The sequence below is a fragment of the Moschus berezovskii genome, chromosome 19 (assembly GCF_049115385.1).
Source record: "Moschus berezovskii isolate FMDL1 chromosome 19, NW_MosBer_1.0, whole genome shotgun sequence".
Taxonomy (NCBI): domain Eukaryota; kingdom Metazoa; phylum Chordata; class Mammalia; order Artiodactyla; family Moschidae; genus Moschus; species Moschus berezovskii.
In genome coordinates, this window is record NC_142478.1 from 20,247,138 (window position 1) to 20,260,824 (window position 13,687).

Consider the following 13,687-nt stretch of genomic DNA (forward strand, 5'->3'; position numbering starts at 1 on the left):
GAAATACAACATTATTAGGATGATTTTATTATGGTACAGTATAAATTGTGTCCCTATTGAATTAGGCTCTGAATCCACATCCAGGGAAACTGGGCCCTGAAAGATGCATGATTAGCTCAAGTGATAGAGCGACTTGCAGCGAAAATACGTTGTAAAGCTGGCGAGCTCCTGTTTACCTGCTCCAAGCTTCTGTGGGCGTTTTTGAGGCACCAGAAACTAGATAGGGAGGTGGTCCCATCAGCAGTTGAATAAACCATGTCACACTTTGCATGCATACTAATCAGAGAGATAAGTATCCAACCAGTTTGTTGTAAAAATGAATCTAAAATACAGAGGAGGCATTTCCCTGGTGATCCAGTGGTAAGACTCCATGCCTCCAATGAAGGAGATGCAGGTTCGATCCCCAATTGGGAAACTTAAGGTCCTTCATGCTATAGGGCACAGGCAAAAAATAAAATACAGAGGAAACCTATTGGGAACATTGAAGCTCTGTGGCCCATGATCCCATCTAATTCTCACCAAAATGCTGGCTTGCTGGCTTCCTCCTGCTACATCACCTAGCAAGACACCTCTGGGGACCATGGTGAAGCTATTAGTGTCTGTCCAGAGGACAGTCAGGTGACTTGCTGGTAAAGAACCTGCCTGCCAATGCAGGAGACACAGGGTTTGGTTCCGGGGTCGGGAAAATGACAACCCACTCCAGCTTTCTTTCCTGGAGAATCCCGTGGACAGAGGAGCCTGGCGGGCTACAGTCCATGGGGTCACAGAGTCGGACACGACTGAGCACAGAAAGGTGACGGGGAGGATGTTGAAGTAGATTCTGCAGCTCAAACCGCCGCCGCCTCTTGTTGCTGTCTGCGTTGGCAGGTGTATTCTCGGCCCAGCAGCCTCGTTTCCTCCAGCCCCCAGAGGAGCAGCAGCTCCGATGCTGAGCGCCAGTTCAACCTCAATGGCAACAGTGTCCCCACGGCCACTCAGACCCTGATGACCATGTATCGGCGGCGGTCTCCCGAGGAGTTCAACCCGAAATTGGTGAGTGCCGCCTCCTCTAGCCTGGAACTTTCTGTATTAGAACAGGAATGTTTTTTAAAAAAACTCATCAATCCGTCACTGGACAGTTTCCTACAAATGAAGGGTATTTTGTTTAAAAATACAAATGACATATAAATGTAACATACAATGACATATTTGTATGTCATTGGGTTTCAGAGTGGCTTCATTGTGAAAGGAGATGGGTCATATACTTGTATATGCAGGTGGCATTTTTTAAGTAACCAACAAGTAAGTACATAATGTCTCGGGCCACATTTAACAAACATCCATTCTGTTTCACTTGGAGGGTTAGACATAAAGTCATAAACATTTGCATTCTCCTGATCCACCTCAGGTAAGTGGCCTTCTGACTCCAGGCCAGAAAGCTTCATGACAGATCCACAGGCTCTGATATATGTATGGGTCAGGTCACAGAAGGTCTTCAGAAAATCTGAGTTCTTTCTTCTCATGAATTCTGTCCAGAACTTACCAGCTACATTCACCAGGGAAAATGTTCTGACTTTCCATCAAATTTGTCCTTAATTCTCAAAGTAATTTGGAGTATAATGATGCTACATCATCCCTTTCAGGCCAAAGAGTTTTTGAAAGAGCAAGCCTGGAAGATTCACTTTGCGGAGTACGGGCAAGGGATCTGCATGTACCGCACGGAAAAGACCCGGGAGCTGGTGCTGAAAGGTGTCCCTGAGAGCATGCGTGGGGAGCTCTGGCTGCTGCTGTCAGGTGCGGTGGGGCTGGAGTGGAGCACTCCTCCAGGGTGTGGGGAGCCCCGGGGCTGCCCTCAGCCTTCCGTCGTGCATTTCAAATATGCAAGCCCCACTTCAACCCAGGGATCTAATTTCTAATCAGTGGAGTATGAATCAGTTTACCCTGTCATTACATAGGTGTGTGTGTGTTTGTATATATGCATGTGTGCTGAGTCGCTTCAGTCGTGTCTGACTCTTTGCAACCTCATGGACTGTAGTCTGCCAGGCTCCTCTGTCCATGGGATTCTCCAGGCAGGAAAACTGGAGTGGGTTGCCATGCCCTCCTCCGGGGGATCTTCTGGACCCAGAGATCAAAGTCCTGTATTGGCAGGTGGATTCTTAAAACACTGTGCCATCTGGGAAGCCCATGTGTATATATATATACATATTTAACATATAAGTACTTATTTAATTATATAATATGTATATACATATGTGTGTATTTTTATATGTACATAATTTGTATATATGTATATGTGTACATAAACCTTATACTGACATAAATTATATTTAACTAGATTTATAGTTAAGTGCTTGCATCCAGGGTTTGTCTGTCTTTAAGAATCATAACATGCAGATATGTCAAAGCAGTAGTTCTCAGCCACCTCTGCATCCTCCTGCCCAGCACCGAAGAGTTCCCCTCCACGGCAGTGGCTCCTCACTGCCAGGAATATGCTCCCCGCACCCTGCAATTCTGAAAATCCCACTTCATCCTTCTTCCTAGTCTTCAGTATGGCTCTTTGTGAGCCCTTCATAATTTCAGTTTTTAAACTTGTTTTGAGAGACAAAGTCTCCTTTTTTAAGTGAAATCGTAAGGAAAACCCTGATAAAATGCAAGCAAGGCTGCTTGGTTGGAGAGCTGAGAAGGCTTCAGCTTCAGCTTGACTTTCTCTGCCCGCTTCCCTGTTCTTCTCTGAGCAGCCCCTTTGGGTTGTCTGTGGAAGTTCCTTGGAACACAGTTTCTAGATTGGAAACCTCTGCCTTTAGGGAGGATTTTTTGTTTGTGTGTGTGTAGGGAGGTTTTTAAAAAGTTCATTATTTTTTTTAATTGTAGTATAGTTTAACAGTACTGTTAATTCAGGTGTACAGCGTAACCATCCAGTTGTCTTTTTTCTGATTATTTTGCCTTACAGGTTATTACAAGATATTGGCTATAATGCCCTGTGCTATACAGTAAATACTTGCTATTTATCTGTTGTATGACTAGTAGTTTGCATCTATTAATCCCATGCTGTAATTTGTCCCTCTCTCATCCTCTTCCCCACTTTGCTAACCATGAGTTTGTTTGTGTCTGTGAGCCTGTTTCTGCTCTGTATCTCCGGTCATTTGTACTAGTGTTTAGGCTTCACGTATAAGTGATATCATAGTGTGTGTGTGTTTGTGTGTGTGTGTGTGTGTGTGTGAGAGAGAGAGAGAATACTCAACTGTGTTTGACTGTCTGCGATCCCACGGACTGTAGCTCACCAGGCTCCTCCATCCATGGGACTCTGCAGGCATGAATACTGGAGTGGGTGACCATTCGCTTCTCGAGGGGATCATAGCGAACAGGGACGTTTTTAAGCTGCCGGCTTCTAGTGGAGCAGGAAGAGGGGAAGGGGCTGGGAGTGAAGTTAGGGCCGGGCTGTGGCTGTGACACACAGGCCCTCACAGGAGGAAGGTGAGGAGGCTGGGTCAGGCAGGCACGGTTACAGACCAAGGCCGGGGCTCCCGCTTTCTCATGCTGGGTCCGTTCGGTGTTTCCCAGGTGCTGTCAACGAGAAGGCCACCCACCCCGGCTACTATGAGGACCTCGTGGAGAAGTCCATGGGGAAGTACAACCTCGCCACAGAGGAGATTGAGAGGGACCTGCACCGCTCCCTTCCAGAACACCCCGCTTTCCAGAATGAAATGGGCATCGCGGCTCTGAGGAGAGTCTTGACAGCTTATGCTTTTCGAAATCCTAACATAGGGTATTGCCAGGTGAATGTCACAGATGGGTAAGACTTTAAAAAAAAATGTTTTCTCCCAGCCGGTACGTAATAAGAAAGGCTTTATGGGGGACTTCCCTGGTGGTCCAGTGGCTAAGATTCCACACTCCCAGGGGGCCCTGGGTTCGATCCCTGATCAGGGAACTAGATCCTGTATGCTGTCGCTAAGACCTGGTGCAGCCAAATAAATAAATATTTCTTTAAAAAGAAGAAAGGCGTTATGGTTAAGAGAGCAATTACTGTCCCAGGGTCTCTGACCTTGGTACTGTTGGCATTGTGGACTGAATAATTCTTTGTGTGGGGCTGTCCTGTGCTTTGGAGAATGTTCAGTAACATTCCTGCTTAATAACATGTTTAATAGCATCTTCTCACAAAATGCCAGTGCTCCTCACTTGTGACAGCTAAATGTTTTTAGACCTTGTCAGATATCCTCGGGGAAGCATGGTCTCCCAGAGCAGAGAAACACTGCACTGAGCAGAGGAGCCAAGGGATAAGAGTGCCCTTTCTGGATCCACCACCGTCTGGTGGCCTGGCTGGTCACTAACTGGTCATGAGCATATCTGGGCACCAAGTCTTTAGTTCTGCATTCTGGGTTCCCCACTGCTCCTACCCTTTGCAACTCCTAAGCGATGAATGTCCTTGAGAATGTAGCTCTTATATGCTATGGCTACATTTTAAGGCCCACTAAAATAAATGTGTAATTCAGTATTAAAAAATGTTGCCCATATACCAGCCACAATGATTGCTTGCATATGTTAGTATGGATAGCACAATTTGGAAAGCTCTAAGATAGTGTTGTTAGATTGAAAGGCCACATATGTACCTAGAGAGACCATCCTTGACCATCTAGTTGAAACCTAAAGCAAGCTTAATTCCTCGTAACCTGTATACACATGCACAGACACACATACATGCAGATCACAGGTCTCCCTGTACATTTTATCTTTTTGAGAGCAGTTAATTTAAAATATTCCTCCAAATTGATTAATAAACCTTTACATCTTTTTTATCTTTCTGACCCCTGGATTTATGCCCTGTGAGATTTGTCACCACTGTGCCCCTTCCTTTCTCCCAGTACTTAGTCCAGAGCTGGTTACCAAGTAGAGCCTCAAAAGAAACTTACCTTGACTGATGAAGAAACCAGCCATGACCATGATCGTGTAGTAGGCAGGTTAATTCTCAAATGGAATTCTAATGATTTCACTTGGGAACCTGTTGAGTCAGGCTTACAAGGAAGAGCCTATTAGACCAAAATTTCTTTTTTGACATTTATAGTATAGGAATCTGATGAATATTACTGGTTTCTGGAGGATCAAAAGAAGTACAGGCGGGAGCTGGCTTCTAATATAATAGAGTTCATATTTATCTTTTGATCTCCCTCTTTTTAATTTAGAGAACTATTAAAGTAGTTGAGCCTGGAGTGCTTATGTACTAGCTGATAATATCTTTTAATAAGGTAGGTTACTTTAGAATTAAACCCCTGTTACTTATCGCTACCATCCTTATCCAGATGGAAATAATGGACGAGGACTCCAACTTTGAAAGGTTTCCTTGTTCCCTGAAGAGCGCCTCAAGCCTTGTGTAGTTGGTGATAGAAGCAATTATGGAAGATTAAAAGGGACATATTCACCTCACCGAATTAAGGATTACAAACACCGAGACTAATAAGTTAAAAGCTTTGTCAAATAGGCTTTGGACATAGTTTTTGAATGAGGATTTGCGGACATGAGGGGCTCAGTCCTTGGTGCATATTGGTGTTCATGGAGCCCTTAACAGTTAACAGGGAAAAAAACAAACAAAAACACAAAGCAACAACAAACAAAAGCAAAACACTTAGCAGGCTGAAGTTCTAAAGGTTTTTACATTTTTTTAAAGTTGTAAACAAAACTTAGAAGAATGTGTGTATGTAAAACCTTTACATATTTATTATCTGTTCTTTTGTGGGAAAAGGGTGCTGGCTCTTTCGGGACTAACTCAGTCATTTTTCAGGTTAATAAAGTTGCTCATAGGTTAAAATGGGTCTGATGTATTTAAAATATATCTGATGACATCTTCTTTCATCCCTTTAGGCCATGAACATTGTCACATCCGTGCTGCTGCTTTATGCCAAAGAGGAGGAAGCTTTCTGGCTGCTGGTGGCTTTGTGTGAACGCATGCTCCCTGATTACTACAACACCAGGGTGGTTGGTACGTGAGGATGCAATTAATTTATAACCTGTATCTCATCAGGAAAATGTTTCTAGAACCAGGAAACCAGCTGTAACCCCATTTCCAGTCACTATTAGCCAAAAGAGTGCCAGACAACTCCAGTTTCCCAAAATGGGAATGAGAGGGCTTGAATCAGTATAGATTATACACAAAGGAGCACCGTGGAGCTTCTCCCCATGGAAAGAATGTACGTCTCACTGTTTTAAAAAACACTCAATGTGGGTGTCTGTGGCATGCGAGAGCTACACCAGGCATGCAGATAGATCATCAGTCCCCAAAGGTTTAATAGTGCTTTCATTGAAGAGCTTGGAATCTGTGGAAAGCAGAAGGACTCAAAAAAGGAGTGGGCAGAATAGCATGTAAAAATATATTCAGAGCTCAGTTTCTAAGGTATTTTTCAGAACTAGTTTCATTGCAAAGCAAGCAGCGATGGTGAGCATTTAAATAAATTATTGGTGTCTCTCCGTATAATCCCCTCCAGTGTTAGACGTTCATTTTAACAGGACAAGCTTTTCATTGCTACTATAGCAAATGCTCTCCTCTTATGTTGTGTCTTCATTTCTAAACTTTTGCACAGTAGCTTGATTCGTTGGAAATACTCTCCAGAAATGTCAGGAAGTTGATCATGAATGTGTACAGCTGCTTATAATTTGCTTATAATTTTTTTGGGGAAAAAAAACCAAACAATTATTTAAAGAAACAGTTCCTATATGGGGACCAAGCATCCAGAAGAGTGGTGTTTTTTTTTTTAAGAGTTTGCCAAGAAATGAACCTACTTATATGTATATTTCATGCCTAGCCAAACATCATGTTGCCAGTAAAATAATTGTGTGTCAGGAAAATCTTATAAGTTGACCTTTTCCACAGCTCTTAAAGGTGTGATGTTATTGCTGTTTTATGATAAAGAAGCAGGGGAGGAAGGCCCCAGAAAGAGAAGATGCAGTCAAAACTCATCGGGTGACTTGGCTGTGCTGATACCTTCGTCCAGTAATGCAGCGATTGGAGTTCTGTCTCAGTGGCAGTTGTCAGCTGGATTATTTTCGCCAAGCTGTTGGGTTGGGTTCGCTTGTGAGAGGGTGCTGTCGGTTAACGCGTGACCGTTTGCATCCACGCCCGCTGCAGGTGCGCTGGTGGACCAGGGAGTCTTCGAGGAGCTGGCCCGGGACTGTGTCCCGCAGCTGTACGACTGCATGCAGGACCTGGGCGTGATCTCCACCATCTCCCTATCCTGGTTTCTCACCCTCTTCCTCAGCGTGATGCCCTTTGAGAGCGCAGTGGTGGTTGTCGACTGTTTCTTCTATGAAGGAATCAAAGTGATATTCCAGCTGGCCCTAGCTGTGCTCGATGCGAATGTAGACAAGCTTTTGAACTGCAAGGACGATGGGGAGGCTATGACCGTTTTGGGAAGGTATCTCTCACCTTGATGACTACCTTTGGGTTTTCTTCTCTGTACTTTCCACCTGTCTTTCTCCTTGGTTCTGTGAGTCTTTTATGATGGTTATCATAGGGCCCACTTCTCTGGGTGATTGAGGATTTTTTTTTTTATTCTTTGTCTTTAGAAGTGAAGACAATGAACTATACTTCAGTTTAAAAAATAATAAAATTTTAAAAAGAAGTGAAGGGATTTTCATTCACTCTTAAAGGAAATTCTAGTCTTCTGATATGCAGAGTTTGCAGAAAATAGGTGGACAGCTGTAAAGGGAGAATCCCAGGTTCGCCTCCAGTGACTCCGGATTCCTTTCTTCTTCAGGTATTTGGACAGTGTGACCAATAAGGACAGCACACTGCCCCCCATCCCTCACCTCCACTCCCTGCTCAGTGATGACGTGGAGCCCTATCCTGAGGTTGACATTTTCAGACTCATCAGAACTTCCTATGAGGTAGGTCTGCCTGGGGTCACGACACTCTGCGTGCTCAGAGGGCCTCCGCTGGATGTGTGCCACACACTTCCATTGCTGACCCAGGGTATCACTGCTTCCCTTCTGGTTCTGAGAACTGGTTGTCGAAGCAAGCAGCTCCCCACCAGCTGACAGCTTCGAGCTCTGGAGAGGGCCACTGAATGAATGGGCCAAACGTCACGGAGCAATTGCATGACCCGCTCAGGCCTCCGATTCTTGCCTTTGCCCACCTTGTAGGCTGATCAAGTAGCAGCTCAATTTCAGTTCTGGGTGGGTTGAGGAGGGGCTGTTGAAAGCAGGCATGGGGAGTTTGACCTTCCTGTGCTCATGCCAAGTCCTTGGGTCTCCTGGGAAGTAGACAAGCCAATCCTCTTATGTGGGGGACACGTAGAATACTCTCTCATCCCAGAGAAGAAGCAGACTTCTAGAATTCCTCTCAAATGGCCCGGGTTGGGGAAGGTATGTTCTGGTCCAGAGTGACCCCAGATCTGGTCCTGAATTCCACAAAAGAAATAGTGGTGCTGTGTACCTCATAGCACTTGTGGTTTTTGGCATTCCGAGGACTCGGGACCCATAATACCTGTGGTTTGTTCATTTCCTGATCATTAAGGAAGAGCGTGAATATTTCGCTGAGCACACCGGGTCCTCTCCAGATGTTTTGGGATTGTGTAACTGGTGATTGTCAGCATTCCAGCTAGCAACAGCCTGGGTACTGGGGAGGTGGTGACCTCTGGCTGAGGTCAGAAAATCTCTTTTAAAGAGAACTTTTAAAAAAAGGTGCTTTTAAAAAAAAATTGGTATGGATCCAGACATCTTTTCAGAAATGTGTGCCCTTAACTCAAAATAGAAGAAAGGCTGATAATTTATTATTTCAGAAAATTTTTGTTAGCACTCCATACATATTAAAAACAAACATTTGGGGTGTGTTTTAGCATTGTAAAAGTAACGCATGCTTATTGTAAAATAATGTAGAGACTGAACACATGTGAAAGAAAAACTATGTCCTGTGAGCATCTCACCATATCTCCCTCCAGTATGTTTTTATATTTGCAATTTATACTTAAGTACAAATATCTGCTTAAAAGTGCTTTGTAACTTTCCATTTTTGACTTAAAATATGTGACGAACATTCTCTGATATTTAATATATTGTTTGTTTGCAGGTTTTCATAGATTCTTAATATTCTGCTTTAATGAGACGCCAAACCTTATTTAGCTGGTCCCTTTCGTTGGACATTTACTTAGGTTGCTTCCAAATTTTCAGTACCATATTGGCAAATTTGTATGGTATTTTTATGTGTATATAATATGTATGATACTATATTTTATATAAAAGTTTCTACACAAATAATACATCTCTGACTTTTTTCTTAGAGTCCATTCTTAGGAATAGATTTCCAGTAATAGATCAAAAAGTATGAATTATTTCCAAGCTCCTGGCACACCCTGTGCAGTTTCTGTATAGATTTTCCTGATTTAAATTTTCACTAGTAGAAATTAAGGATGACTGTTTCACTTCACTCTCTCCGAAACTGGTTATTATCATAATGCATTTTTTAAAAAATCACTGCCCCAGGACTTTTAATAGTCCTCCATCAGAAATGTTGAATGATTATTTTTCCAGAAAAAGAGCCCATGTGACTGAAAACAATGGTTATTATTATAGCTGTGGTTTGTTTTTCTAAAGGCATCCCCCGAAACCTTTACTGTGAAGAGAATTCTAGACCCAAGTAATAAAGCTTGGTATGTAGAAACTCAGCTTTGTTCTTCACAACAGATAAGCTAAGGTCTCGCTGAGGTCAGCACGTGGCCCATTTTTAATGGCAAAGAGTGGAGAATGGAAGCAAGACCAGAGCTGGTGTCCGTTTCCTTCCTGTCTGTCTGGTCCCTAATGGCGCCCCTCAGGCTGCCAAGTGTCCTATCGCAGGACACAGCCATAGTTCCTTCCTCTGCCTGGGAAGACAACCTTGTTTATTTTTACCAATTCCTATATCACCTGCTCTTTCAATGCACAATGATTTGCTTTTTGTTTTCTCTTTGCTTAGTGGCAATGCCCTACTAATAAGCCTCCAGTGCCTTCCCAATGCCTTATCTGTGTGCGCTTGCTAAGTCGCTTCAGTCATGTCTGAGTCTGCGAGACCCCATGGACTGTAGCCCGCCAGGCTCGTCTGTCCTTGAGATTCTCCAGGCAAGAATACTGGAGTGGGTTGCCATGCCCTCCTCCTGGGGATCTTCCTGACCCAGGGATCAAACCTGTGTCTCTTAGGTCTCCTGCATTGGCAGAAGGGTAATTTACCTCTAGTGCCACCTGGGAAATCCCCATTACCTTAATAGGTTATCCTAAAGACAACACCACAAAGTCTTGCCTTGCTTTTTTTTTTTTCCACCTCCTATTTGATTGGTGGTCCTCAATTCTGCCTGTGTATTTAAATCCCTTAAAAAATTTTTCTTTAAGCCAAGCTTTTAAAAATATAAATTCCTGGACTCCCTTCTAGACCAGTTACCTTTGTATCTTGGTATGACACCTAAGTATAAATATTTTTCAAAAGTTCCCAGGTGATTCTGGAGCCTGGTGGGAGCTGAAAGTCACTGCCCTACATGCAGATTGGGGCCACTAGATGCTTAGGCGGATTTTAACCCGGTTATACGACAGATACCAGTGTTCTGAAGCAGGTGACTCCTTGCTTTCCGTGCTTCAGGATAGTTAGCCAGGAAAATAGACAAGTAGGAAGAATACTGAAAGCACGTTCTGCCTTGAGATTCCAGGATGCTGCAGGTTGATCACCTTTCTCTTTATGAGTAAATGTGATAACTGTCTTCATAAATGCCTCATAGCAGAAACCTCACGCATTGTGAAGTTCTCCCAAGTCCCTCCTGGAAGGAGGGGCAGTTTGAGAGACAACTTTCTTCTGTTTGGGCCCTGTGTGCCATTGTGTTAGACACACAGACGTGATAGAGAAAGACCCAGCCTTCAGGTTTAATCCACATACTGAGATGAGCCTCTTGGAAGACACAGAGCTCATTAATAGGAGTTATAGCAGCCACATGAGCATCACAGAGTTTCTTCATGTTCAAGATAGCCCACCCGGAGTGTTTGAGAAATGTTAAGCAAGGGGATGACAGAGGATGAGGTGGTTGGATGGCATCACCGACTTCATGGACGTGAGTTTGAGCAAGCTCCAGGAGTTGGTAACGGACAGGGAAGCCTGGCGTGCTGCAGTCCATGGGGTCGCCAAGAGTTGGACATGACTGAGGGACTGAACTGAACTCAAGTGGGGAAAGGAGGTGGCTGATCAAACATAAGGAGGAGTTTGTGCAGAACGACAGTTTGAAAGTTCAGATTAATGTGTTGGGCTTATTAATTTTGGTGATAATAGCTGTCACTCATGGAGAACCCACCTCGTGTGGGACAGGTGCTGGGTGCTTCATCGATAGCCCCACCAGGTCCATGTTCACACATTTTAAGGTTAAAATGTAAGTTGAGAGAGGTTGAGTCAGTTCTCCCAAGGCACACAGAAGTGGCAGAGTCAGGAGCCAAACGAGAGCTCCCTGGCATTAAAGCCAGAGCCAAGGAGTGTGTCTGGATAGAATGTGGATGGACTTGTAGGTGCACATATGGGCATGAGGTCAGTGGGTCCAGTAGAGGCTGGTTAGTGGGAAGTCTTGAAACCACTAATTGATTTGCAAGGCACCCAACAGCCACTGGAAGGAGAGAGGATCTACTTAGCCATTGTTTGTTTGCTTTTTTCAGAGTTCCATTCTGTCAGAGCCCCTCCGAAAAGGTGAAGGCGAAGGGGGGAGGAGATCACGGCCCAGTGCTCCTCGTAACCCATTTTCCTTTAGAAATCCTCTGGAAATAGCTAGGCAGGAACCTGGGAGTTTACGGTTTCCTTTTAGGTTGGGACTGTTTGCTCCCAATGGAAGGGCCATTATATGTATTCCATTGTGTCTGATTATGAGCAGTCCCTGGACCTGCCTGGCAAACTGCAGGGTCCATTTCTAGTTGAGGAACATATGTTAATATAAAATAGAGAGGCCTCTTTGAAGGTCAGGCGGGGAAGTAACTGTTTTTGTTGTTTAGTCACAAAGTATGTCCGACCCCATAGACTGCAGCCTGCCAGGCTCCTCTGTCCATGGGATTTTCCAAGCACGGATACTGTAGTGGGTTACCCTTTGCTTCTCCAGGGGAGATCTTCCTCACCCAAGGATAGAACCTGTGCCTCCTGCACGGCAGGTGGATTTTCTACCACTAAGCCACCTGAGAAACCCAACTTGTTCTTTAGCAATCTGCAGAGATCACCTAGCCAATGTTTACTACTGTGAGTTACTGTTACCAGTCCTTTATATTAATGTGTCTTTATCTCTAAGGACAATCTACAAGGACAATTTTGGGGTCTCCTTGTACAGAGGAAGAAACTATAATTCAGAAGACTTGACTGAGTTGCCCAAAGTCAAACAGATAATTAGTAAAAGAAAATGAATTTGAATCAAATTTTGTCTAGCTCCGAAATTTATGTTCTCTTCTACGCAAAGACAAAGAAGAACGTATCTGGAACCCTTTTCTAGAATGCTAGAAAAGAAGGTGGTAGAGTTATAAAACCGATGACTGAACCTTAAAGTGCAATTCAGCCCCTGTGGGACTCTGAGTAGCTTACAGAACCTCTCTGAACCTCAGTTTTCTCATCTGAGAAATGGGAGTAACAGTACTAACTCACAAGGTTATTGTAAGGATGACCAATGACATGTCATTGTTAATGTCCCTGCCAGTCGTAGTGCAAGAATAGTTTCCTTCTGTCTCATAGGTAATGTTTCTTGGTTGATCAAAGGCAGACTGTGTCCTGGTTTGAAGTAAAACCCACCCCTCCGTCTTCAGCATGAGCTCTGTAGTGGATACTTTCCATTCTTCTGTGAGGATCAGAAGAGTTACCTTTCTTGGGAGTTTTAATCCCACCTGAGGATTTAACCCGGAGTGAATTAAGTATGACATTCTTCATCACTAGTGGCAGCTCCTGCTAACAACTTTTGAATTCTGACTTCTAAGTGGCAGTAATTGCCACATCTTTCTTTAGAGTGGAGAGGATTCTGACTCGGTCTTGAGAAGACACTTCTCTGGAGATGGGAAAATTCATCCATAAACCCTGCATTTGTAGATCAAGACCCTCCGATCACATTAAGTGATGAAAGTTCTAAGTAACTGGTCTAAGTTCTAAGATGTCAGTGTACTCTTGTCTTAACTATCGGGAAGGAACACCTGAGTCAAACGCAGTTCTCATTCAAAACAGGAAAAACATATTGAATAGATAGAAATAGAAAGCATTAGACATTGCATGGGACATACTGAAATGATCACTCTTGTTTATCTGAGTTAAAGGTTTAACTGGACATTCTGTATCTCCAGATTTTATTCACTGAATCTGGCAACTCAAGACCTTATTGAACACTGACTGCTCTCTGTAGCAAGTCAGGGAGACAAACCCCTGGGGATTATTCCAAGGGTACAGATTCTAGAATCAGACAGCCTGTGTTCAAACTGGGCTTTACCACCACAGCTCCGTGAACTTGGGCAAGTTGATGATTTTTGTTAAGCTTCTGTTCCCTCGTCTCTGAAATGGAGCTAGGAAGAGTGCTTACTTCCTGAAATTTTCGCCAGGATTCAGTGTGTCCAGTAAATACCTGTTGAGCACTTGCTGAGAATCAGTATCTGTCCTCCATTCTGGAGGCCTGTGCCCTCATAGTAAGGGGTAAGAGGCAGGCCATGGCAGATTCAAGTAAGGAAGAACAGAGCAGGTTAAAAGGGAGGGGGCGTGCTGTTTCTCTTG

The 13,687-nt window shown here is 43.9% G+C and overlaps 1 protein-coding gene across 2 annotated transcripts in view; it reads left to right on the plus strand.

Annotated features, from left to right (window-relative positions):
- Positions 1-13,687, plus strand: part of TBC1D9 (TBC1 domain family member 9) — a 122,358-nt gene that overhangs the window by 86,559 nt on the left and 22,112 nt on the right. For both annotated transcript variants that reach the window (XM_055404282.2, XM_055404283.2), the window contains exons 8-13: positions 868-1,032; positions 1,623-1,773; positions 3,541-3,755; positions 5,833-5,950; positions 7,094-7,379; positions 7,722-7,851. In XM_055404282.2, the coding sequence (XP_055260257.2) occupies positions 868-1,032; positions 1,623-1,773; positions 3,541-3,755; positions 5,833-5,950; positions 7,094-7,379; positions 7,722-7,851 (1,065 nt within the window). The remainder of the gene's footprint in view (positions 1-867; positions 1,033-1,622; positions 1,774-3,540; positions 3,756-5,832; positions 5,951-7,093; positions 7,380-7,721; positions 7,852-13,687) is intronic.